Below are 26,261 nucleotides of genomic sequence, written 5' to 3' on the forward strand. Positions count from 1 at the left end.
TCGGTCTTAGGGTGCGCTGTTTGCTATGAATGAAGCTGAGCTCGCTGTAGTGGATCCGTGGGACGGACAGGCTCAAAGCTGTCGTCAGTCGTGTTAAATATAACGTCGGAAACCAAAGCGCTGTATCGCGCAGTAAACGTGTCCGGTGTCCCGTTAACAGCTGTGTTTGACTCTGAGTACCGACAGTCGTCGGTAAGAGTCCATCCACCGTTAGCAGCGCGGCTAGCTAACACGGATTAGCATGTTTGGATACTGGCAAATATCGGTTGTCCTTTCGTGTCTCCTGATTTTTGGAGTACGTCTGGGAGGCACACAAGGTAAGAAAGAGATAATGCTCAGTAAATTACGATAATCAGCCGATTGTACTCGATATGGCTCAGATATGTTAGCGTGTTAGCTAAATACAGCGTAGCCATGGATGTGTTATAGTGAAGCACTATAATAGCAGTACTTTATCAATTTATAATTACAGATCACGACAGACTGACCAAAGACTGACCAAAAACTGACCAAAGACTGACCAAAGACTGACCAAAAACTGACCAAAAGACTGACCAAAGACTGACCAAAAACTGACCAAAGACTGACCAAAAACTGACCAAAGACTGACCAAAGACTGACCAAAAACTGACCAAAGACTGACCAAAAACCGACCAAAGACTGACCAAAAGACTGACCAAAGACTGACCAAAAGACTGACCAAAAACTGACCAAAGACTGACCAAAAGACTGACCAAAAACTGACCAAAGACTGACCAAAAACTGACCAAAGACTGACCAAAGACTGACCAAAAACTGACCAAAGACTGACCAAAAACTGACCAAAGACTGACCAAGGACTGACCAAAAACTGACCAAAGACTGACCAAAGACTGACCAAAGACGTTCATTCCTGCTGCTGAGTTGTGCGGTTAAAGCAGTTAAATGCCGGATCGCTTCAGGAGTTTGTATCAAGCTGACGTGTGTTGATGTTTTTGGGAGGATCAGACTCACTTCAGGGTCTCACAGGGTTTATTTTTTAGATGCTGCTGATGACCTTCAGAAGTCCAGATGATGCTTTTGACCTTTTACGGCTCCTAGGACACTCGTGTGGCGAAGTGTTTCTGCTCATTGCTGAACTTCAAACTTGTTATTAGGACAAAATTGTGGATTTTTTCATTGTTAACTCAGTGTTTTGTTGCGTCCTTCTGTCAGCCCTAGAAGGTTTTTGTCGCCTGCAAACGTGAAAATGTAGCCGAGTTTATGGATTTACAGGCAGTGTAGAGCACAGATATTTAATCTACGGCCCGCAGGCCAAATCTGGGCCCCCACAGAGGGCTGGGTGGTCCCCCAACAATCTTCTGATTCACAATAGAAATAAAGTGATTCATACTGGGAAGTGTTTTAGTACTTTAGAGTGCATAAAACAGCATAAAAAATAGAGCTTGTTTATCAAAAGAAGCGCCCCCCCCCCTCCTTGAAATGTCCTTATATCCCAGGAAGTGGGTTAACATCAGAGAAATTTCTCAAAATACTAGACATGTCCTCAAATCCTTGCTATGTCCTCAAATCATAGAAAGTCTTAAAACCTTCCCATAGGCCTTTGCAGCAGTCTTGGTTTGAGTCCAGACTGTGGCACTTTGCTGCGTGTCTCCCCCTCTCTCCCCCTCTCTCTCCCTCTCTCTCCCACATTTCCTGTCGGTCTACAGCTGTTAATAAAGGCAAAATCCCAACAAAGTAATCGAAAAATACATAACAATTAATAAATAAAATAAAACAAAATCCAAGAAATGTCCTGAGGTCCTTAAAACATATGGGGCTGCTGCGACTGGCCCCTGGACTCCCTACTCCTCATCCCATGTCTTTTCTCTTTATATGACTTAAAATATTGATTATTTTGCAAAAGTGGCCCCCAAACAAAACAAAAACAAAACTTCTTTATGCCGCCTTTGCATGTTTACACACTACCAAACAGCTTCGGCATCGTGCTGCTCCAGTGTGAACACAGAGGAGGCATGCTGGGCGGGATGTAACACAGCAGTGCCGGCCTCCGTTGTGAAGAATCACATCCATATTAGCAGTACTTTATAGACAGTAACAAAGGCATAACATGTCCCTCACAATCGTTCAGCGCCCCTCTCATATGGCTGCTGATTTCATCCTTTTTCTACTTTGTGGAAGTTTTCTGCTGGTGGTCTTCTTTGAGTTAGCTGCTAACTGCTATCAGCTGCTTTATAATCTCTAGCGATGGGTCACGTTCATAAAATGTCGTCAAATGTTACACCTTTGGCAAAGCAGCACAGCAGCATGAAATTCCCATCTTGAGAGGAGGCGTGTGTGTGTGTGCATTGCTGCAAAGAGCATGTAAGTGTTGTTCAGGCGTTCAAGTGGAGAGGGCGAGTCCCAGCATCATCCACTGACCCGTTTTTCCAGTTAGCAATCTGAAAAGGACTGGCTGTCAGGGGTTTCCATCAATCTCAGCATCCATTTTTCTGGAAATATTATGGCAACTGATGTGAGCGCCACCTGACAAAAGTCATACAGACCACCTTATACTGCCGATTGTTTCCTGACTGAAAGCAATATTGTTAATGCAGATGCTCTGTATTCCAGCTTGTCGTGTCTCTCCTTTGTTTTAATGCATGAAGTGAACTGAGTTTAATGCCTGCAAACACACTGATGTCGCAGTTTAGGCCTGCATTCAGTTACTTGCATTAGTCGGACCTCGGTTGATCTGTCCTGCTCATTTTACTCGACTGTTAAATTGGAAAACTCAATTTGAACTCAGTTTTTATTATTAATCCACATATAGGATTTATATTTGACCTAAATACAACAACAACAACTTCAACTTCAACTTCATCAACCTCCTCATCCCCAAAGTCCGCACCGTTATTGGCCGTTGTTCATTTCAGTTTTCTGCAGCCCACGACTGGAACCAATGACAACAGACGCTAAAACTCCCCTCCTTCATCCCACTCTCATCTTTTAACAGTTTGGTGAAGGCAGCAGTTGCTGACTGTTGTTCATGCTTTTAGCCTATTTTATCTTTACGACCCTTATTGTATTCTTTTGTTTTTGTATTGATTTGTATGAATGTGTCTCGATGCTGCCTCTCGGCCAGGTCGTCATTGTAAATGAGAATTGGTCTCAATTGACTCACCAGGTAAAATAAAGGGAAAAAAAACAATTTTGAAATTCTTGTCTGATGCAGACGTTTGAGTAACAGTTTGACTGACAGCTCTACAAAAGGGCAAGGAAGCTGTTTGTTTTCGTGCATGCCCACTGTATGTGACCGGTTGGCGTCTGGTTGCAGGTGGCTGCAGCTTGATTGGTTGTCTTGATGTGAACACCATTGAAATTTTTCAAGTTGCGATGCCCTAATGAATGAATGCGGTCAAGTTTCTGGTTGTTTACAGCTGCGTGCGGTGGGCATGCGTTGTTGGGAAACGCTTGAGTTGATATGCAGCAGAGTTTTCTATGAGGGGCCATGCATTTAAATGTAAATGTCACAGCTGCTCGTCTTCTTAAAATTGTGAGAAGCCCAAATCATGATCTTGATCATTCAATCAATGGTGCGGCTCTAATTCCAATACGAAAAATGTGTTCAGATATGTTTTTTATTGTCTGTCTGACCCGACTTAATAATAATTATTATTATTAAAATATGTTTCCTCTTTCAGGGTCAGGTGATGTCACAGTGATTTCCACAGAAGGGAGCGATGCTGTGTTACCGTGTTCGCTCGCCACCAAGGAGAACATCGAGTCAAAGCTGTTTGACTGGACAAAAGCTGCTCAGAAAGACGGCCTTCGGAAAGAGGTTTTCTATTATCGTAATGGGATCCAAAACAACGGGCAGAGTGAGGAGTTCAAAGGTCGAGTCTTTCATTTTCAAGATGAACTGAAGAACGGAAACGCCTCCATAATCATCAGAAATACAAAGATAAACGACACTGGAAACTACACCTGTGTTTTCCCAAAGCTTCAGGATCCTCAGACTAAACAGCTCATTGTTGGTGAGTGCTGTTTACGATCTCCCGCTGTTCCCCGACTGTTGAACACCTCAGAGGAGTCTGAATACTGAGCAGTACTGCATCTTGGAGTTAGACCCCTCAACTGTTTCTCATCATTAACATAAACAGATTTTTTTTGGGCGGGCCTAAAACAATCCCCGCCCCTGCTATATAAAATCTATGTTATTACTAACTAGAGGAGTAACAAAACACGTATTTGTACCAAACCGTCATGGTACAGGCACGTTCGGTTTGGTTCAGAGGTGTACCGCTGTCTGTAAAAATGAATAAAAATTCAGTGTTTCCCTCGAACATTATATCAGATACAATATAATTTCCCTGTAGAACAGGTCTTGACCGCGTTTTTGTTAAATCAATTAAAATGCTTATGGCTGTTTATCTAATTTATGCTTCAGTCTCGACTGCCTCGCTGTCAGTTAAGCTCTGCCTGCTAAGTGTTGTAGTGTTACGTACCACAAAAAAACCAAAAGAAGACATCTGAGATAGAAACAGTCCGGTGAGAGTACTGAGCTGTGTGTGAACTGATGGATGGCTCGCAGCGCTGTGACGGAGACGCACAAAACAGAGTTTTTCCTCACAGCGCTAAAGTGCAGAAATAGTCAAATGTTCATCGGGGCAAAGTGACTTCTTCAGACTTCTACAGAAAACAACGTTTTAGTCTCAGTTTCAGTCAGACTTTAGATGGAAGTCTTTCTAAATATGAAGATACATCCCTCCGTCTCTCATCCAGCTGCTGTCAGCTTTTATATACATTTATATGTATTTTATCAGGGACGGATTTAGTGATTTTGGGGCCTCAGCCCTGAGTTCACCCACTCTCTAACTGGGAATGATGGTGGGCTTTTGGCAGCTGTAGAAGTCATGCTGTTCTCTAAACTCTCTGATGTACGACTGCAGGAAATGTGTTTTTAAAATTACACTTAAACACAGGACACACCAAGAGATGACAGACTTTCATCCAACTTTGCAGTCAGAGAGAAAATACTATTCCTGGCACTACAAAAATGAACTAATTAAGTAAGTCAATAAATAAATAAGCTCTGATCAATGCAGTATTTGAAAGATGAATGGGAAATTATTTAAGTATTGGCTGGTATCAGGAGTCTGGATGAGGGATCCTGCAGGAGACCAGCCTCATCCGGCCAGGCAGACAGCCCCCGTCACAGCTGACAAATGTGAAATTGTTATCGGTAAACTAAAAAAATCATTTTCTTAACTAATGACGAGCAGGTCTTTGCATTTTCCCCTTTAACTGAGAACCGAACTGAACTGAACTGAACTGAACTGTACCGTGACTTATACCGTGGCTATATATATGTATACATAAATGTATGTATTTGTATTTGTATACACATTAATTGAGATCTCAGTATTTCTTTTCCTCCTCTACATGTCTTTTCTTTACGTATAAACTGTCTGCTTCTGCTGCTCGCTCTAACTGCGTTTGTGTGCTTCCTCAAACTAAAGTCGTGTTTACATCAAGAGATATTAAATGCATTTCCTTTCTTATAAAACATTGTAAAGCATTTTACAGTATTTTACAGTACATTTACAGTATATTTGCAGTATTTTACAACCAGCATTTTTTTGCATCCATGTTTACCTGTTTGTGTTCTGGAGGTCTTTCAGTCTTTAGGCAAAGTTAAGCTAAACTCTGCATTTTGTTAAACGTTTAAAATAGCATGTATATGGCATTTGATAATATCATGTTGCTGGGCCTCTGCTGATTTCCTCCCCCAGCCGGCTGCAGTTTGATATTTACTGCACAGACACGAGAGTGGTATCAATCTTCTTCTTCTCTTCTCTCCTTCTGCTTGCTTTCTGCATCAAAGCGAATAAGAAAACAAGAAACTGGTAAGTGGAGTGCTGTCTAATCAGTCCCACTTCATGTATTTAGTTAAGCTCCTTTCCCACTGCTCTTCATCACAGTCTGATGAAGAGCCCGTAGCTGGAAATGTTACCTCGGTGGTGATAGACTGTGTGTAGACTTAGTTTTTTCTTCTCTTGTCAAGAACCTAGTTTCTTGTGTGGATGTGTGTGCTTTTGTGAACTTTTAGGATGATGGTTTAAACACGCAGCTCCCTCACAGCATGCATGGTGTTGTGTGTGTGTGTGTGTGTGTGTGTGTGTGTGTGTGTGTGTGTGTGTGTGTGTGTGTGTGTGTGCGTGTGTGTGTGCTCCTGCTTGTGTTTTCCCTCGCTCCATTTTAAATGTTGAAACTACACCACTAAGGACATTTCACAAGTTCATGATATCACCCACAAATTCTCGTTTGTCTTTCAGTACCGATCCTTAGAGACCGCTCAGACGAAAACAAAGGTGATGTCAATTATTTCTACACCTGTCACCTGTGCTACCACTCCTTCAGTCTCCTGTTGTTTGATCGGACATATTCAAAGCATTTTACTCACGTCCTTCCAAAAAACAATAAATCCCCCTGTAAACACTGTTTGTGAGTCATTGTTACAGAGGCTCATGTACAGCAGATCCTACCCAGAAGTTGAACTCCTTGACAATAAATATTTATAATCCATTTAATAATCCTATAATTATGATCACATGATCTAATTTTGAGATGAAAAATATTTCTGTTGATCTGATGTCTTTTGGATCTTATCTATTTTTAAAGACAGATGAGGAGAAAATGTGCTGATTTTGATGGTGTTACTGATTTCTACAGTGTTAAAAGAGCAGAATAATGAAGCTATTGTGTCTAAATCTTTGAATAAATAATAATAGTAATAATACACAGTCTCTGGGTGACAGAGTTGTAGCACACACACACAATGTCGGTGCAGAAATAAGTGACATCATCAATCAAGACTGAGCAGTACGTTCTCCTGATCTGTCTGTTGGACTTTGTCTCTGAACGGTCCTTCGGACAAAAGTATTTACCACTATTTAACATTTCCTTCAACTGAAAGATAACGTTCTTGTAATTACAAAATGACTCCTTATTACTCAGTTTAACTGGACTCACATTTATATTCTGTTACCCTGACAACGTTCAGCATATTTTTAACATTTTTAACTCATAATTTTATCCATTTTGCACACTTTGAACATGTGCATGCTTACACTGTGCACATTGCTGTGAAGGACATGCTTTTTATCATAACTGTGATTTTAGCACGTTTTCTTGTTCATTGTGTTTATGTTTTTTTGCTGCTGCTGTTGAACGAGACTTTCCCCTGTGGGGATGAATTATCTGTCTGTCTAAACCTTTCTACCATTTACTGTATATAAAATGATTATCGGTAACATCATATTTCTCTGTAAAAACTGTTATTCATATTTAAATTTAGATCAACAGAACTAAACATTTTACTTAAATTAATTATTGAACTGTTAGCGTAAGTCCTACAGTGATGATTGTGTTTGATTAATCGCTTAATAGTTTTGTTTATAATTGTCAGAAAATAGTTTAAAAAAAATTATAATCGATTTGAATGTCTCCAGATGTCTGTTTTGTCTCAGTCAATCAATCAAATTATATTTATGCACCTTTCAAACAAATCGAATGTAATTCAAAGTGCTTTACTGTTTGATTGAAAAAAAAACAACAAAAATACAAAAAAGAACAATATATGAAATGAGCAAAAGAGCAAAAAAACCCACAACAATCATAAGATACTCACTCAAAGACATAAACTCAAAGCAAAAATGTGTCGTACTTTTTATGAAAATTAACTGTGTAACTTATTCGTGCTATAGAAATGTTTTTCTTTGTTGTCATGTTTTGGTTCATTTTTTTCCTTATGTGAAAATATTAAATGTTTAGGCAGCACAGTGATGCATAAATAGGTCATAAACGAACCAACACTCTCCTCGTCCCTCTACAAAGAAATGGTTTCTTTGAGATTTAAAATAAAATCTGTCGGTGGTCATCAATTATCAAATTTGTCAGAAGGTAAAAGGCTTTGAAATATGATGTCCTATCAAACACTGCTGGGGTGTTTAGTTAAGACTCAGATTGTGCTTTTTTGTTTCTCTGTTCTTCTCTCTTAAACATGATGTGTTTCATTAAAACATATTTGTTGCTGTTTGGTTTATTCTGCATTCACAGCTGCAATTCGACAGCCGATCTTCAGGATAGTTCATGCCACAGATGATGGGGCGCTGCTGCAGTGTGACGTTCGAGGTGCTTTTCCAAAACCTCGTCTTCAGGTGCAGGACAGTTCTGGAAAGAATCTCTTTGCTGAGGAGCCGCAGCGGCCACACAGTGACGGACGCTACTACGTCACCCTCAACGCTACCGTGACCAAAACCGACCGCTACCGCTGCGTGGTCACACAGGAGGAGATCCACCACCAGACTCATGCAGAGACATTTGTGCACATCAGTGGTGAGATTTCTTTCTGGGAGATTAAGTGTCAAAATTAAATTTCAGCTGTTAGATTTCAAAGATTTTTATTCACTTTTGATTATAGTTTTGTTTAGTCAATGACCAGTCTGCAGTATGTGATGTGCACTTACAGTTTTGGTTACATTTGCTTTTTGTGACGTGTTTCAGGGAAAGTGTGTGAGGACTCGTCCGGCAAAGTGGCCATCGGATGGTTGTTTGGAAGTTTTGTTTTGGGAATTGTAGTTGTTGTTGCAGTTCAGGCTCTGCTTGCAGCTACAAAGATCATCACAATAAGCCGCAATAAAGGTACGTTTATACAACTGATTTGATCAACATATCTATGATGTGTAGACATCAACATCGCAGATACAGTGTGACTAACACGACTCTTTTTGTCTCCTTAGAAATGATCAGTTCTGTTGGTATTAACATGCAACCTCCAGCTCTAGTGTTGATTGATTCTACTAAAAGTAAATATAGCACAGTTGTAAATCTGTCACAGTTATCATGATCAACCAGTAACTTTCATTAAGCTCTTGCATTTGAGAAAGTCTTAGAAATTAAAACTAAATAAATACATAAATCAAAAGAGCTCTATATAATCCTTAATGTATTTTTTTGCCATTGAAGACAGTTAATCATTTATTAACTGACACTTTGGATCATTTCTCTCTGGTGTTCGACCTCAAGGTTCATCTGCGAAACACAAATTAATTCATGAGCTGACCAAAAACATTCAAGCTGTTTAATCTCCAGGATCAGCAGACTTTTAAAAGACCATACAGAAGTAGTTTTGGGTCCTGAATCCTTTCTGTTTACTACAAGAGTTGTAATATTTACTCTTCTTTGCTGCAGGATCTCGTCTGCTGTTAAACAGCTCACACAACCAGGAAAACGGTGCGTCGCACCTTGAAAATGGCAAAATTAAAGACTCTTCAGCGGACCCCCTGAACTCATAAGGCGATGTGAGTGACAAAGGGGGGGGGTGAGAAAGAGGGTGAGAAAGAGAGGGAGGGAGAAAGCATCTGTTTTTCTGAGAAATTATTGGATGTTTAGACCTGAAGAGAGAGAATATTTCTGCCGGCCCCTCACCTTTAGACAAACTTTAAAAGGCCAGTTTGAGGGTTCAGATTTGGTTTTGGGATTCAGGTTCTCAAATTTTTATTATATGGATCAGAATAATCAGGATTTTGAAAATCCATGAGTTGCCATCCAGGAGCAGCTAATCCTTTTTACTTTTGTGCCACTTTTTTTTTTTTAACTTTCTGTATTCAAGATTTGATCCAACCTCTAATAACTGGACTTTTACCAAAAGTGTCGCCCGGCTCTCGTCATCAGCGTGTTACTCGTATAGTTTCCCTTCCAGGTTGTGACCAGACTGATGCTGCTGGTCTCATATGATGGTGATTCAGGGTTGGGGACGGCATCAGGATCAGGTTTAGGGGTTGGGGTAGTAATGGTCAGGTAGTAAGAGGTACAGAATAGGTTTTAAAATAAATCTAAGCTAGATAAACAGCATTATAATCTACAGTCCCGCAAAGGACAAACAATTTAACACAATTTTTTTTTACCAAAGAGATGAAGATCAACACAACACAGACTGAAAACAGGTTGATAATGAGATAGAGTAGTTTTTTTAAAGGATCATGTTTTTGGTTCAAGCCCAAAGCCTTGAACCAAAAGTAGAAAACCCCTGCGTAATCCGGTGACCTGTGACACCAGCAGATCTTAGATTGGGCCATTGGCTTGCAGAAAAATCTTATCTCTAGGGTGTTTTAAAAATTAACTTAAAAAAAATCTACTTTTTAATTTATTGTTTATGTCAAGCGCTAGAAGTTGCTGTGAGTTGTAAATATGTATGTACTTGTAATGATCATTGTGAATATTTGATGAAAGATATCATTTATTATTTATATATATGTTCTGTTCTGCAGCTCTGGAGCCACATGTTGCTCTTGCGTTCCTCTCCAGTGACTCTGTGTGTGAAAAACTATGTGGAAATGAATGGCGGTTCTTTTTTTTTTTTTAACATTTTAGCAGTGGATTTCAAACGATAAAAAGGGAAAGTATCTGTGTTAAAAGTGAATTTTATATTGGATGGGCAGATTTGTCTGCTTTCAGCTCCAGTGCTGCAAAGTGAAAGCACCAAAAAGCCCTCTGCAGAGTGGCCACCTTCTGATGACACATATTGATGAATGCTCATGTAGACCTGTTGAGGGCTGGGGCGACGCGTCGACGTAATCGATGACACAAATACGTCGATTCATGTAATGTTTCACACAGCACGCGCCATGAGAGCTTGAGCTGTTAGATTTGAGGTTTGTTACTGTAACGAAGAGTTACTGTTTTTTTTAAGTGATTTGAATTTTATATGTTTGATTGCTAAATGTAGACTGCACTTCAGCCATTTTACTTGTGTGGAACAAGCTCTTGTATTCATTTTATTTTGGAGAGACTTTATATAAGACTGTAAAACACAGATTACCAGTTAAGAGTGAGCTATTTTTTGTTGGGGAATAAAAATGATTTATTAAAAAAAAAAGGAATTGAGTTATCTTTGTTTTGAAAGAAAAGTAGCATAAAGTATCCTCAAAGCGGAGTTTCTTTGGCACAAACATCTTGTTGGAAGAACTGATCACATTTAAGTGGTCAAAGGTCACTGTGACATTATGTCTGTTTTATTCTCATTAACACAAATATCTCAAGAACAACCTGAGGGAGTCTCCTCAAAGTTTGCAAAAAAACTAACTGAAAAGTATTTCAGCTGGTACTTATCCCAGGTCAAGTACCTGGACGTGTACAAGTATGTGAAGATCTGTCTCAGTTATTTGGTATTACTTGTAATTGCATTAACATTAAAATACTCAGTACGGACGGACTTGCTCCTCCTCGACTTTGGCAGCAGAATCAGTGCCGACTTAAATATATTACTGTTAATGAAGCACGTGTGCATTTATTTAGGGCTACTGATCATCCCGTGACCTGACATGGGTAAGTGCTGTATATTTCTGTTTGCTCTCTCCTTACAGATATTATATTTGTTAATAGCTTTCATTAATAAAAAGTTATTTATTTTTTGATAAAATGACATAATTCTTCTTTACCTTGAACTAGCATCAAGGTGTTAAACCACAGTTGGGTCAAAATGAACATTATTTACATTTTTATTTGCCTAAAACAGCCAAATTATATAAATTAACTAATAAATTAAAAATTATATATATATATATATATATATATTAGTGAGTGGGTATAGAGTTGGTATTATTTTATAATTTTAAATATTATTTTTGGACTTTTTTTTGCCTTTATCTATAGTACTGTTCATTATATTTTGCGACAAGCCTGAAGATAAAGTGAGTGTGGGCGAACTCCTCTAACAGCTTTAGTTTTTTTTTTTTTTTTTTAAATGATCATAATTTAAATGCAACAATACATTGTGCAGACATATAGAGACTAGGGACATAATGGAAATGAGAGTACTGTTTGTATGGTCATTTCCTGTTTGTCATTTCCTGTTTGCCCAGTGGTCAAATATATATGTATATATCTATTACAGTGGAATCTATACGTATATGTTTTAATTCAAATCCAAAATGAAATAATTTTACTAAAGTGTTTTCATACACTTTGTCAGGAGAGAAAAGTCAAATGAATATAGAGGATGAGAGAGGAGGAGGGGGAATTGAATGAGAGGAGGGCGGTCGAGGGCAGAGATGTGAGAGCAGAAAAACACACACACACACACACACACACAAAGGAGGAACTGAGAGACAAAAGAAATATTGTCTCACATTATTCATCATCATCACACACATACAACACAGATCATTTATCGTGCAGCCCACTGACATGGTTTTAGAGCTATTTTAGCCAGTTTTTGCTCTCCAAAAATCTTGCCAGCTCAGTGTTTGGACCTGGAGCCCAGCACAGTGAGGGCGGTGTTAAGGTCCTGCAGGTTGGACAGTGGACACAGGGTTATGCTGCATTCAGGTGGTGTCAGAAATGTTATAGTTTCTGAGTTTTGAAGTCCAAACTTCCAACTTTGTTGTGTTCACTTGCTTTGAGGTTGAAAAGTGGGAACATCATGAAAGCTACAAGGAAGATGGGTTACTTTTATTACATTTTAATGCTAGTAGCGTTCAAACAAGAGGGTGATAGCTGTTTCCACAGTCTTTATATTTTTATTTTTTTTATATTTAATCTAGGTCATTTTACATAGACGTTAACATTGATACTATAATACACAAAACATATGATCAATATTCAATGTGTGCATTCATAAAAAAGATTCTTACCATTGACACAACATTGACTTTTACAAGCCATGTTTATGCATTTGTGACATCAAGTCGACAACTCCTGTTATAAAGTAGCATTGTCCTCAATATACTCAACTGGCATGCTTTAAAATTTAAAGTTTGCAGCTGCAGCTAAAAAATGCATATACAATTTATTTATTTATTGTCACTTGTTGACACTGTTTCTATGCTTTCCGCCTTTTCTGCAGCCCTGAAACGTCACGCAAACTCCGCAGCTTGGTTACGTCGATATTTCAACTGCAGCTGAGTGCTGCACGAACCGGGCACAGTCTGAGTCACAGTCTGAAGCAACAGTCTGAGTCACAAACTTCAGGGAACAGCCTCTGAAGGGGGAGTCCTGTATATTAGAGTTTGACACTAACGTGCGTTTTCTTTGCGTAAGCGCTCGAGAGATACCGACGCTTAGTTCACTTACAAACCGTCAGTTAGCTCAGTTAGTCGTTAGCTCGTGTGAACATGCCGGGTTTGGGATTTGCAGCTCGGCAGGTCTTTGCGTTCAGTCTCGGTCTGCAGCTGACTCTGCAGGTCTGTGTATCTGGACACACACACGGTAAGAAAGACCTGTTTTTTCCCGGTGAGTCCGTAACAAAGCTAACGTTAGCTAACTAGCTTCTGCTGCAGCCAAACATCATCAGCCTGACCTTAAATAACCTCCGATTCAACATCAGCTTCCCAAATGTCCCCGTGTATTTCCCGCCGGCTCAAACTGTAAATATGCTTTCCCTGGTCGCTGAGAGGAGATAAACTGAGACCTAGGCGGTGCCTCAGGTAACAGGTAGCAGTGACAAGGCTTGTAATTGTATTTGAGGGTCTCTGTCACAAACGCTGTTTGTTGTTTGTATGCGTTTCTAAAATCTTGTTTACATTTGGAAAGTAGTCGATCATACTTTACAGATGGTAACTCAAAAAAAAGGTAATATCCGCTGTTATCTTCATGAGCCTGCATTATATCACCTGCTCTGTGCCTGAGACTAAAACTGCTTTTTCCTCCTTTTATCTGTTCAAATACCTTTGAAGAGTCAGAGCTACATAAAAACCTGCCAAAAAGTGATTGCAGCTCCTATCTTGCCACTGAAAGGCTTTTTCCTCCTCAAAACGACCTGATTTCATTCATAATGATTATATTTGACAGATTATAGCTCACCTAGTCCCTATAACCTGTGTACATATCTTTAAATGACCAATGCAACAAAAGAAATGCAATTTTTATTTTGCCAAAAATGATTGCAGCTGCTATCTTGTTTCTGGAAGGTCGTTTCTGCCTCAAAATGACTAGATTTAATTCTTAGGGGTTTTGCCTAAGAATTGCCTGATCAAACTATGAATTGCAAAGACGGGAGAACTGGGTGTCAAGAAACATTAAAGTTTCACAAAGACATACCTGTTCGACTGTTTGATTCATGTGCGAGCAGCTGAAGACGTGAATACTGGGCAATACAGCTTAAACTGACTGGCGTGCGCTCCCACGGCTGTAATCTCAGTTTACTGTGTCACTGTTAGTCATTTTACAGGCTGCTTGTGATCACTGTGGGCTCTTAGTGCTGTAAAAGGCTGGATTTGGCTCAACTGGGTGCATGTAAGTGCTGTAAGTTATGAGCACATTTTAATCCTTGAAAAGGCTGGTTATGATTACATTTTAATCCTTGAAAAGGCTGGTTATGATTACATTTTAATCCTTGAAAAGGCTGGTTATGATTACATTTTAATCCTGGAAAGGGCTGGTTATGAGCACATTTTAATCCTGGAAAAGGCTGGTTATGATTACATTTTAATCCTGGAAAAGGCTGGTTATTATTACATTTTAATCCTGGAAAAGGCTGGTTATGATTACATTGTAATCCTGGAAAAGGCTGGTTATTATTACATTTTAATCCTGGAAAAGGCTGGTTATGATTACATTGTAATCCTGGAAAAGGCTGGTTATGAGCACATTTTAATCCTGGTCCTGGTGGCTTGTTGTGGCTCAGCTGTGTCTGTGCTTTGACTGGCTGATGATCCAGCATCTCCTTTGACAAACCTGAACATGGCACCTGCAAAGTATAGATGCAATACTTTTATTATTTTATCAGCTGCATCAGGTCCATTAAAATGGTCTCAATAAGACTCCCAGTAATATATTTAAACATAAAATACTTTATATTCTAGGCATGACTGAATACTTTATGGTTACTGCAGTGCTCCAGCGTTGTAGCCAATAATGGAATAAAACTACCCCCCATTATTTCTATGATATTAGCATGTTTCTAGGATTAGGATGTTTCTAGTGTTTCATGATATTTCTAGGACTTTAGGACTTTTCTATGTTTTTAGGACAATTCTAATATTTAAGGATAACTGTAGGATTTTAAGATAGAAGTTTTTTTGTCATGTGCACAATAAAAACACAGTAGACCATACAATAAAATGTTTACTTTGCTTGTCCTCTTTACACTCACACACACTCACACTGACACACACACACACACACACACACACACACACACACACAAAACTTATTATAGCTAAAAAATTCAGGGGAACAAAAGTAAAAGTTTGAAAAGTGCTCTGTGCATCGGTGGGAGGGGTGAAGTGTGTGTGTGTGTGTGTGTGTGTGTGTGTAGCAGTGCTGATAGGATTGTTCAGGCGTCTGATGGCCTGATGGTAGAGGCTGTGAGTCTTTATGTCTTTGATTTCACATATTTAAAGATGTTTATAGGATTTTAGGATGGTTACAGGATTTTAAGAAATTACTTGGATATTAGGACATCTCTAGGATTTTAGGAAATTAGCTTAGCTTGATGTTAGGCATCCTAAACTGGCCCTTTTTTGATAAACAAGCTCTATTTTTATGCTGTTTTATGCACTCTGGTACCTTATGGATACTTTAAGTACAAAAGTAATTCCCAGTATGAATCCCTTTATTTTTCATTGGATTTTAGGAAATGGCTGGGGGCACGCTTGGCACTCTATCAGGGGCTTGATTTGGCACTAAGGCTGTAAGCTATGTGCATTAAAAAAGCACAAAATTGAGCTTGTTTATAGAAAAGTTTTCCTGGGTGAAGATCCGCTCAGGTTTGGTCAGTTTTTGGCCTCCAAATGTCTGCAAACCCTAAAAAAGATCCTCATATAGCTTTGAATAAATCCATGAGACGTGCAGCCCGAAACAAAAACCCGACCAACCAGCGTCTCTTCCTGCGCCTGTATGTAATTGCTCTAATTCATTAAGTAAAATTATATTATAAGATACCAGTGGTGGAGGAAGTGTTCAGATCTTTTACTTAGGTAACATTACCACATTGTAAAAATACTACATTACTCTAAACTCTTACACAAAGTACAAAAGTATTAGCATCAAAATGTACTTAAAGTACAAATAGTTATAGTAGATGATGCAGAACTACCAATTTCAATTTTTCCTTCACATAAATATTACTGTATTATATAATCATTGATGCATCAATATCAATAACACCAACTACAATCTGTTTTTTCTATGGCCTGATAAAATTCATTAACATCTGTTAACATAAGCTACTCTCTCATGTGACGTCGAAAGATTAGAGAATCTGAGTCGGGAAATCGTTCCCCTGATTACACTTATAAATCAGTGAAGCTACACTGATGAAAGATACGTAGGTAAATGTGTCTGTGTATCTCCGGTCACATGAGCAGCAGCGAACATTAAAGGCAGTTCAGGACCTGACGGCAGCATACAGCAGAGACAGGGGCGGAGACCGTTCATAGCTTGCATACCTTTGGTGGGCGTTGTGCAGCGTAGTGCCCTCCCCCTCTTTCAAACAGGAACTACTTGGAAAATGTTTCAGCAGCGTTATGCAGTCAGCTCCGGGGGAAGCCCTTTGGTCTCTGCACACACAGATGTCCTCTTGGCACCAGCACAGCAGATGACAGAAACACCGTGCGGTTAGCGCAGATGTGTGGGTGTGCAGTGAAGCCAAGTCAGCCACTGTTCGGGCTGCAGCAGGTCATGTGCTTTCAGATGGGGGGATTTTGGGAATAAACTAGGACATGGGAATATTTACAGGAACGACCTTGCAGTTAGGGATGGGTACTGAGGCCTGGTGTTAATTGGGCCCCGGGGCTGAATTGCTAAAAACTGGTGTATTGATAAGCTCTGAAATTCTGTTTTCAGTATTGGACATTTAAAGAAAACATCAACTATTTGTTTATTTGGGTTACAAATAAATGATCTTTCACAGTCTTTCTCTCATCAACTCTGTCATTTACAACAACATTAAATCATTCGTCTGTGAGCTATTTTTGCTCTTCGGTCCAGACGAGAGCTCTGTGTGTTCGAGTCTGCAGCCTGCTGCATGTGTGCGGGGCAAGATCAACTCTGAGTCACACACACACACACACACACACACACACACACACACACACACACACACACACACACACACACACACACACACACACACACACACACTGTGTCTCGCCTGTACACAGCAGCCCTGCTCTCAGTGAGTGTTTGTTTGTAGCCTACATCTCGTCACTGCTTTTACTCTTTTACATCTAAGAGTGAAAACACACAGTCATTCAGCACATCCCCTCAGCACATCACAGGTGGAAAAATGCACCTTTTTTCTGCTTTGCTCATAGTTCATCTCCTGTTATGTTAGCTCAGCCACCTCAGGTACATCAGAGTCAGATGGTAATTTGTTTAAAACGATGCTTTTGCAGAATGTTAACTTATATGCTATTTTTACATACAGTACTGTGCCAAACTCTTAGGCCTCCTAAAACTTTATTTTAGCAGAGTTATTAAGATCATAACTTAAATATTTAGACGATTTCTCAGTTTATGTCTTTGTTAAAACACATACAGGAAATATGTATACAGTATTAAAAATGCAAATATTTCAGAATAAAACAACTTCAACAGGCTAAAGGGACAAGTATTTAAGTCTTAAACTCTCTTGGGCAGACTATGAGGTTTACAATACTGATCTTCTGGTGTCAGTAAAAATATATGAAAGACTGTTTGTTTTCTTGTGTGAATGTATATATATATATATATATATATAAATATATATATATATATATATATAAACATTTATATGCTATTATATGAGATGTAGCCTTACAAATTACTGCATTGTAATTTTTAGCCCATTACAAATTACAGCCCTACCACTGAGAGGAGAAACACTGACACAAAGTCTATTCTATTCTATTCTGTTCGCAGAATTAAGAAACACTGCTCTCTCATGAAATAAGATAATATAAAATGATATTTAGAAATGTAAAGTCATGAATCTCTCCTCTCCTCCAGTCCTCACCCCTCCCAGTACCAGTGTGAGTTTGGACAGCGGTACCAAAGTCCTCCCCATGGATTTGGTCATGGTGCCTCCTGTTCCTATCTTACTCAATATACAGATTAATAATTAATTATTAAATTATGAATGAAATTTGGTGTAATGTTAATAGTTACGGTTGATGACAGACCTGCTGGAAATTAGCATAAAAGGTCTAAAGACAACAGCTCTCTTAAAGCTGTTGCGTCAACAGAGTATCTTTTATAAAAAATATAATCTTAAATATACTCAAATTATGCCGGCATGAAAAAAAATGTTCCAATGTGTTTTCTGATTCTCTGCCTGACCTTTCTATATAAACATAATAAGTAAAATATGTTTTGTCTTTCAGGACGACTTGTCGTCAAAGAAGGGAGTGATGCTGTGTTACTTTTCTCCCTCGAGAACAAGGAGAGTATTGAAGCAGCGCTCTTCGACTGGAGGAAAGCTGCCCACAAAAATACTGGTCGTCAGGAGGTGTTCCTGTACAATGCGGGCAGCCAATACAACAACGGGCGCTCAGGTCAGAGCGAGCGGTTCAAAGGTCGAGTGTCTCATTTCCCCGAAGAGCTGAAGAACGGTAACGCCTCCATAATCATCAAAAATACGGAGATAGGTGACACTGGAAACTACACCTGCATTTTTCCAAATCTTCAGCCACCTCAAACATTCAACACTGAGCTTGTGGTCGGTGAGTACGTTTATAAAACGTTCTCTTGCTGCCATTTTGGTTTTGACCCCGAACTGCTCTTTTTTGCTCATTCAGCTTAATGTTTAAATCCCTGAAAATGAGTAACACCTTCAAAGTTTGACATTAAAGTCCAGGTAAAGCAGAACCAGTGTTTTATTTCTGCACACATTATAAATATTAGAAGATACTCATTAAAAAATGTCTAAGACCTGGAATTGTCTAGTACTACATTGTGTTGTTAGACTGTTTTCACCATTTTTGTTTCGACGATTTTTTGGGGAAATCAGTGCTTAACGACACACTGGAACAATTTTATCATGACACCTCCTCTACTTTATAAAAACGGCGTTACTGCAAACGTCAGAGTTAGTAGGCTGGGACAGTATTTCATACCTTACTGAAATTTACCATGGTACAGTGTTGGGAGTAACGCATTACAGAAGTAACAGTTACAGTATGTATTATTTTTGCTGTAACGCAGTAAATGCATTACTCATATTACACTTGCTACAATCTCATATAACGCATTTTAACCCAAAATTATAAAAAAAAAAAAAAGTCACAGACATCGCGAGACATTCCGGCACCGGAAATAATCGCGCGAGATTTTCCTGTCGCTGGAGTTCGGCGGTTGAGATGTTTGCAGAGACGAATTACACGTTTCCGAAATGCACATCCTGCTTTTATCATTTTCAGCCCGTCAGAGGAAAGCACAAGATCATAATAGTAAACGGTTATCTTTGTGCGACACTGTGGGAACTCTCTACATCGGGAAAGAGCACCTGTTAACTCGGAGAAACACCTGCACACCTGCACAGGTGCTAGCACGAAGCTAGCACGAAGTAGCACGAAGCTAACACGAAGCTAGCACGAAGCTAGCACGAAGTAGCACGAAGCTAGCAGCTAAAGAGTGCGGGGGACGAGACGAAGCGACAGAAACGAAGTTTGTCTCGGTTTGTTTCGCTGCTTGAATCTCGACACGCGAAGACACTCTGTTCAAAGTGTGTTGTTGAAGATGTGCAACATCTGTCCTCAGTACAAGGTGAGCTAACGTTGCCATGGAGACTGGTTCATGTCCTCAGGGGTTTCCTGTGTACTACTCTTTTTTCTCCTTTAAACTTTATTTGTAATCAAAAACTGGCTTTTACATTAATGAATAGGTACATCAAGTAAAATTACAGACTAAATGTCGTTTCATGAAATAAACAACAAAAATACACCAGTATCAAAAGAAATAAATTTAAAAAACAAGGAGAAAATAAAAACAGTCAGAGATCTAGTCAGGAACTAAGATATGAATCAAACTATTCATATGCAGGACTTGTTTAATCCTAATATATTTCAGTACTTTTAGAAACGTAGCTCGTAGTTTTATTCCACTAAAATATTATTTAACAAGTACAAGACGCTAGGACTCAGAACAGAGCCTAAGTACTGAATATAAGTTTATATTCAGTTTGATTTGTTTAAAATGAGACACAAATTGTGGGGGAATTGAACAGCAAAATGAGCAACATTTAGCCGCATGGCATTGTTTAAAATTAACGTTAAACTATGACAGCACCAGTATTAAATTATATTAGCATTATATCAGACATACTCTTTAGCTAACATTAGCCTACACGCTCTGCAAAACCAACTGTTTCCCCAACAACTGTATAAAATAAAATACATCCAGGCTTAGAAAAAAAAGAGATGCATAAAAAAAAAATAAAGGCCAAAAACAACAACGTTAAATAATTACACTGTGACAATAAGACAGTTTATGCTTTACTATTTAATGTAAGCTGATAATTTAAGACAGATCATGACATGCTTTTATCTTTGGACATTTATATACTGGAAAGAATTAAAATAATTAACATTAAAGTTACTAAATCAACAATTAATACAGTAAGCCTTCACAAAACTCAAGCTAAGTTTTCATTCAGTTACATTAATGTCCCCAATATTTGTGTCTCATTTTAAACAAATTAAATTTAATTCATATTCTGTACTTTCGGTCTGTTCACAGTCCATCTTCAACATGTGAATTCAAAGCCCAAATCCAACAGCCAAATATAGAAATATGTATTAAGTATCAATGATAAAAGCAGCTGAACCAGAAATGCTCAGTCTCCTGTCCTTAGCCTCCTTCCCACTGCACAAAAAACCCGCTGACATTTGGCTTTTTAATGCAATGGGGATGCGTTCGATGCAGTAGACACAGGTTTTTATCACCTTCGGCTCTGATCGGCATTGATGGGAATGCAACACCCGGGTGAACACGGTAATTGTGTCTCCTGAATCAGTGAGATGCAAGGAGGGACTGTAACTAAAAAAAACCCTTAACCTCCTGGCTCAAACACTGACTCATATCAAATATATCTGCAGCGACTTTTTTCTCCGGTCTCCTGCCTGTCTGTGAGGTCACACTGACACACCAGCAACCGTCTCCAACACAAACACAAATGCTGAAAGAAAGGCAGGCTCGTGTGCTGGGGCAATGAGTTCACTGGCAAGTGGAAATGAAGCCAATCATGCATGTTTAGAGGGTTTTCCCGTGTTTGGAAACTACATCCATACACTTTATTTGTAGGGGAAAGGGGTGTCACTTCAGCAGCTTGTGTTCTTCTCTTCTGTCTCATTCAGTGCATCGCTGCATGTCCTTCTTTCAGTTTAAATATCTGCTGGCTGTAGCTTCATATTTACTGCATTACATGAGAGTGATGTCAATCCTCTTCTTTCCTCTCCTGTTTTTCATGCGACAAAGTGAATAAACGAACAGGAAATTGGTAAGTGGGGCGCTGCCTTGTTAATCCCACCTCATCCTTTTAGTTACAGGAAGAAAGTCTGAACATGCAGCTCCCTCATGATGCGTGCTGCCTTTTGTGCTTGTGTCTGTGGGAATTTGTGCATCTGCTCGTGTTTTTCCTGCTCAGTTTTAGATGTTGAGACTGCATCACGAGGACCATTTCATTAGTTCTTGATATAACTCAAAAATTAATGTTCTTCTTTGTCTTACAGAGCCCATCCTAAGAGACAGATCAGGAAAAAACAAAGGTGATGATGTCAGCTGTTTCTGCTCCTGTGACGTGTGCTGCAATCATTTCAAGCATTTTATTCACCTCCTTCCAAAAATAGAAAGAAGGAAAAAAAGGCAATTAATCACCACTATAAACACCATTTCCGAATCATCGCTGCAGAGGCCATATACAGCAGATCCTGTCCAGAAGTCCTGGACAATAAAAATAACAAAAATTAAAAAAGTGAAAAAATAAAATTTAATTTGAGATAAAATGTCTGTTAGAGCTCATCTGTTTTAAAAGACAGACGAGGGAAAATCAATCCGATTTGGATGATGTTACTGATTTCTACAGTGTTAAAAGAACAATATTAAAGGTGAAGGAATTGCGTCTGAATCTTTGAAATAATAAAAATCTGCAGCTGCTGGGTGACAGACAAACAATGCAGGCGTAGAAATAAGTGACATCATCAAACACGACTGACTGCGGTTTTCTCCTGATTTGTCTTTGAGGATTTAAACGGCTAAAATGACCTTCAACTGATCAATGCTTTAGTTGTAATTACAAGACACTTAACACATAACACAATTTTTTGTCTGTGATAAAATTAATCCTTTATTCACGTTTTAATTTGCTTAAAGTTAACATTAAACGTACACAATTTACACAAAAAAGTGTAAGGCTCCAGCTAATGATTCCATTATCGATTCATTTCTTGATTATTTATGATTTAGTGTCAGCTGTCTTCAGACGTCTGTCTTGTTTCGTCCAACAACCTAAATTCAGATATGTTCAGAGCTACAAGACAAAGAGAAGCAGGTAATGATCGTTTTTGAGAAGGTTGAACCAAAATATTTGTTTGATAAATGACAAAACATTGTTGGTTATCAAAATTGTTTATTGTATTTTGATTAATCTTCAGGAAATTGTTTATCTTTTCAGCACCACATCATTTTTTTAAAAAAGTAAGTATAAGTTATTTTTTGGGGCTTTTATGGCCTTTATTTGATAAGACAGCTGGAGATATGAAAGGAAATCGGGATGAAATTATGATAACATCGGGAGATTTATGATAACATGCAGCAAAGTGCTGACATTCGGACTTGAACCCGGACATTTAGCCTCTGAACACGGGGTGCACGCTCTACCAACTGAGCCACCTTTAGCACTGCAGACTCATGAGAAATGGCACTTTTAGTGATCACTCCTTTCTTAATTTCTCAGAAGAGGTAAAACTGTTAAAATGTGTCTTTTCAAACAAAGCTGGTGTGTACATTTAAAGTTCACTTTATGCTTTTTATTCTCTCTGTTAAACACAATATATTCCACAGTGAAACACGCAGCAGCATCCCATCGTTCTCCGTCAGTCCACTGCACCGCAGTCCTTCATCAGCTTTTGTACTGTTTTCACAGCTGCGACTCCAAAGCCACGCATCAGGACGCTGGATGCTACAGATGACAGGGCGTTGCTTCAGTGTGAAGTCCGAGGTGCTTCTCCAAAACCTCGTCTTCAGTGGCAGGACAGCGCTGGAAACAAACTTCCTGCTGAGGAGCCGCAGGTTTCCTACAGAGAGGACCACGACTCCATCACCCTCAACATTAACGTGACCAAGAGCGACCGCTACCGCTGTGTGATCACACAGGACGAGATCCACCATCAGACTCATGAGGAGACATTAGTGCACTTCAGTGGTGAGGTTTTTTTCTGGAGTTTAAATTGTTAAATAATTATAGTTTAATAGTTTTCAAAGATTTTCATACATCTTTAATCGTTGTTTTGTGTAGTTAAATGCAGTATAATATGCAGTTACATTTTGAGTGTTGCATTTGCTTTTTGTGATGTGTTTCAGGGAAAGTGTGCGAGGACTCACCCAGAAAAGTGGCATTCGAATGGCTGTTTGGAAGTTTTGTTTTTGGAGTTATCTTTCTCGCTACAGTTCTAGCTCTGCTTACAGCTGCAAATCGCATCAAAATCCTCCACAATAAAGGTAAGTTCATTTAATTGATTTGATCAACACCTCTGTAACGTGTAGACGTGGCCGTGGTTACGCTCGCTGATGCATCACATCGTAACTCGCTGTGATCACATATTGACGTGTGTGCAAGGGTTGATAAACTGAACATCAGCTGATTTTTTACTGTTTTTGAACATTTTGTAGTTTGAGAATGTGAGCTTTCACACAGTCATTGAAGTAGCAGAGAAAAGGCTTCATTTGATCGTACAGTGGGTTTCAGGCAGACGTTTATCTTAACTCGGTTTGTAGTCAGTAGGGGTGTAAGGATCCGTCGGTCTGGATTGATGTATTTATTCAGTGATAAATGATTCAAAGTGTAAACATTGATCATTATCTTTTGGATGCGCCTTCATCTGAAGACGGCCTGTGTCATCATCACACAGCGGCAGGAAGATTATAGCGAGCAGCATCATCAGTGTCGAAATCATTTTTTTTGGAGAAACTGCGGATCAGCAGACAGAGCACGTCTTGTAAACGAACGCGGTACTCTGAAACATCACGCCGCTGCTGGGCATCTCTTTTTGACAACTTTACAGCGACATTAGCTCCTCTGTTTCGATCATTTAAGGCTGAAAAATCATACATGCAGACTGAATTCATCCGTGCTGTTTTGTCAGGAGCATGATGTATATGTGAGGGAAACACGACTTAGAGAAGACAGTTGCTCTGTTTATGCCCTCTGCTGTTATTTTTGAGGCCTGTTTTATACTTTTGTGAAATTATATTGTTGTTCATACACGTTTGATGTTCTGCTGGGAGAAGTTTGCCATCAGGGCTTTAAGTCAGATATCCTTGAAGTTTTAGGAAAAAGATCCTGGTCTGAGTTCAAATGAAAATTTCTTTTTTCTGAAAGGGTTTTCTTACAGAATAAACCAGTTGTGTTTACAGTTATTTAGATGTTGGTTTTATGTTTTTTTGGCCAAAAGCAAAAGAAAGGAGGGTGGCAGCTTCTTCTGTAACCGACTGTGTTAAATGAGCAGATAATAACAGCTCTTATCGATCTCCGGCCACTAAATTCAATTGAATCGAAATCGTATCGTGGCAGACTTTGTGATATCTGCAAATATTGTATCATCCAAAGAATTGATTTAATATCTTATTGTCATGAAACCAGTGATTGCATGTGCATGTGTGATCACCACAAGCATCAAACACGCTGCAGTTTGGCGAGGCCGCCATCACTGACACACGCTGTGTGAAACGGACCTAACACCGCCCAGACCTTGTGTACATTTTGACATTTTGAGTAACACCCTTTCTGCAGTGACCACGATATCCTTTAGTTGAAGTCCTGTTGTCTCTCTTTGGCTGACTGAGATTAAAAGACGCTTGTGTTTGCTTAAAGAAAAAAGTCAAAAATACATTTTTTTGTTTGTTTTCCACGTGCTTTACACTGCTTGCAAAACTAAAAATGAAAATAAAGCTGTATTGGCAGATTTACTGTAGTAAACAAAAATGCAAAAAATAATAGGCGACAGGATGAAACGTAAAGCTGCACAGATTCTAAAGAGCTTTCCAGGCAGCCACACCACCAGGCTGCACATTTCCCGTTTCTCAACTCGAAGACCTGCAGGGTTCACACAGACTCAAAACAATTATTAAACTCACAGCGCACATTCAAAAATGCAGATCTAAATACATTAATGAAAAAGAGTAAATATAAGTGAGGAAGTGGCTCTTACACTAATTCTCTTTATTGCTTTGCTGCAGGTTCTCCGCTGCAGGACATCGGCCTGTGCAAAAACCGTTTGAGCGAACAGGGAAACTGCTCATGTGAGTAGATCCTTCACAGCTCTTGCAAGGAGTTAAGGATTGAGTGTGCGTGTGTGAATTGACGAAAGACATTAAGGTACGTCGACAACTTAACAACCGACAGCTTCCGAAAGAGTCAATGTCTCTCTGACAGATCAACAAAGACTGACAGTTTTCCAAAGGTGTATTTATTATAGAAAATTAAGATCTGTCGATTTAGATCTGGATACATTTCTGAACGCTGTATGTTGCTTTTATTGTTTTTTGTGTTGACCTTTTTTTCTTTATTATCATCTTTACCATCTCATCTGTGTGTCTAATTTATATTTTCTGTCACATTCTTGGTTAAAAAGTGAGAATGTAACACTTCACTAAAAACTGAAGGGACTTAGGCTTTTTAAATGTACATATCAATTAATTATTTAATTAAAAATTAATGAAGTAGCTCAAATCAAAAGGGACAGAAAGGCGAATAGTGAGTTGACGTGTCAGATCAGCAGATCCCGGTTCTTATCATGTGTCGCCTAAAAACTTTTACATTCTCACCATGTTAAAGGCATTTGAGCTTTTCAAAAGTGTTGTGTAAGAAAATAGTGTGTTTTCATATGTGTGTGTAAATTATTTATTTAAAAAAAAAACGCACTTCAGGGAAGCACTGCTCATTAGATTTTGTGTATTTTTTAAGTGAATGCCACTGTATTTTGTCGTGCAACCCTTTGCTGTACAGTAAAAATAAATATGTTTATATATTTCTATATATAATTGTCCTTAAATGGTGTGAATGGATGATTTTAATTCAGGAGAAGAACTGACAGCGATTACAC

The 26,261-nt window shown here is 38.9% G+C and overlaps 1 protein-coding gene across 1 annotated transcript; it reads left to right on the forward strand.

Annotated features, from left to right (window-relative positions):
• Positions 1-20: 20 nt before the first annotated feature.
• LOC121948913 (butyrophilin-like protein 2) lies at positions 21-25,744 on the forward strand. Its single transcript, XM_088071493.1, has 11 exons — positions 21-317; positions 3,663-3,995; positions 6,297-6,332; positions 8,080-8,358; positions 8,527-8,664; positions 9,214-9,255; positions 18,327-18,665; positions 21,672-21,707; positions 23,084-23,362; positions 23,521-23,658; positions 25,396-25,744. The coding sequence occupies exons 1-11, from the start codon at positions 242-244 to the stop codon at positions 25,464-25,466; spliced, it is 1,767 nt and encodes a 588-aa protein (XP_087927619.1). The 5' UTR covers positions 21-241; the 3' UTR covers positions 25,467-25,744.
• The last annotated feature ends 517 nt before the right edge of the window (positions 25,745-26,261 follow it).

Source organism: Plectropomus leopardus, chromosome 2 (assembly GCF_026936395.1).
Source record: "Plectropomus leopardus strain MGB_pleo_1.0 chromosome 2, ASM2693639v1, whole genome shotgun sequence".
In the NCBI taxonomy this organism is placed as follows: Eukaryota; Metazoa; Chordata; class Actinopteri; order Perciformes; family Serranidae; genus Plectropomus; species Plectropomus leopardus.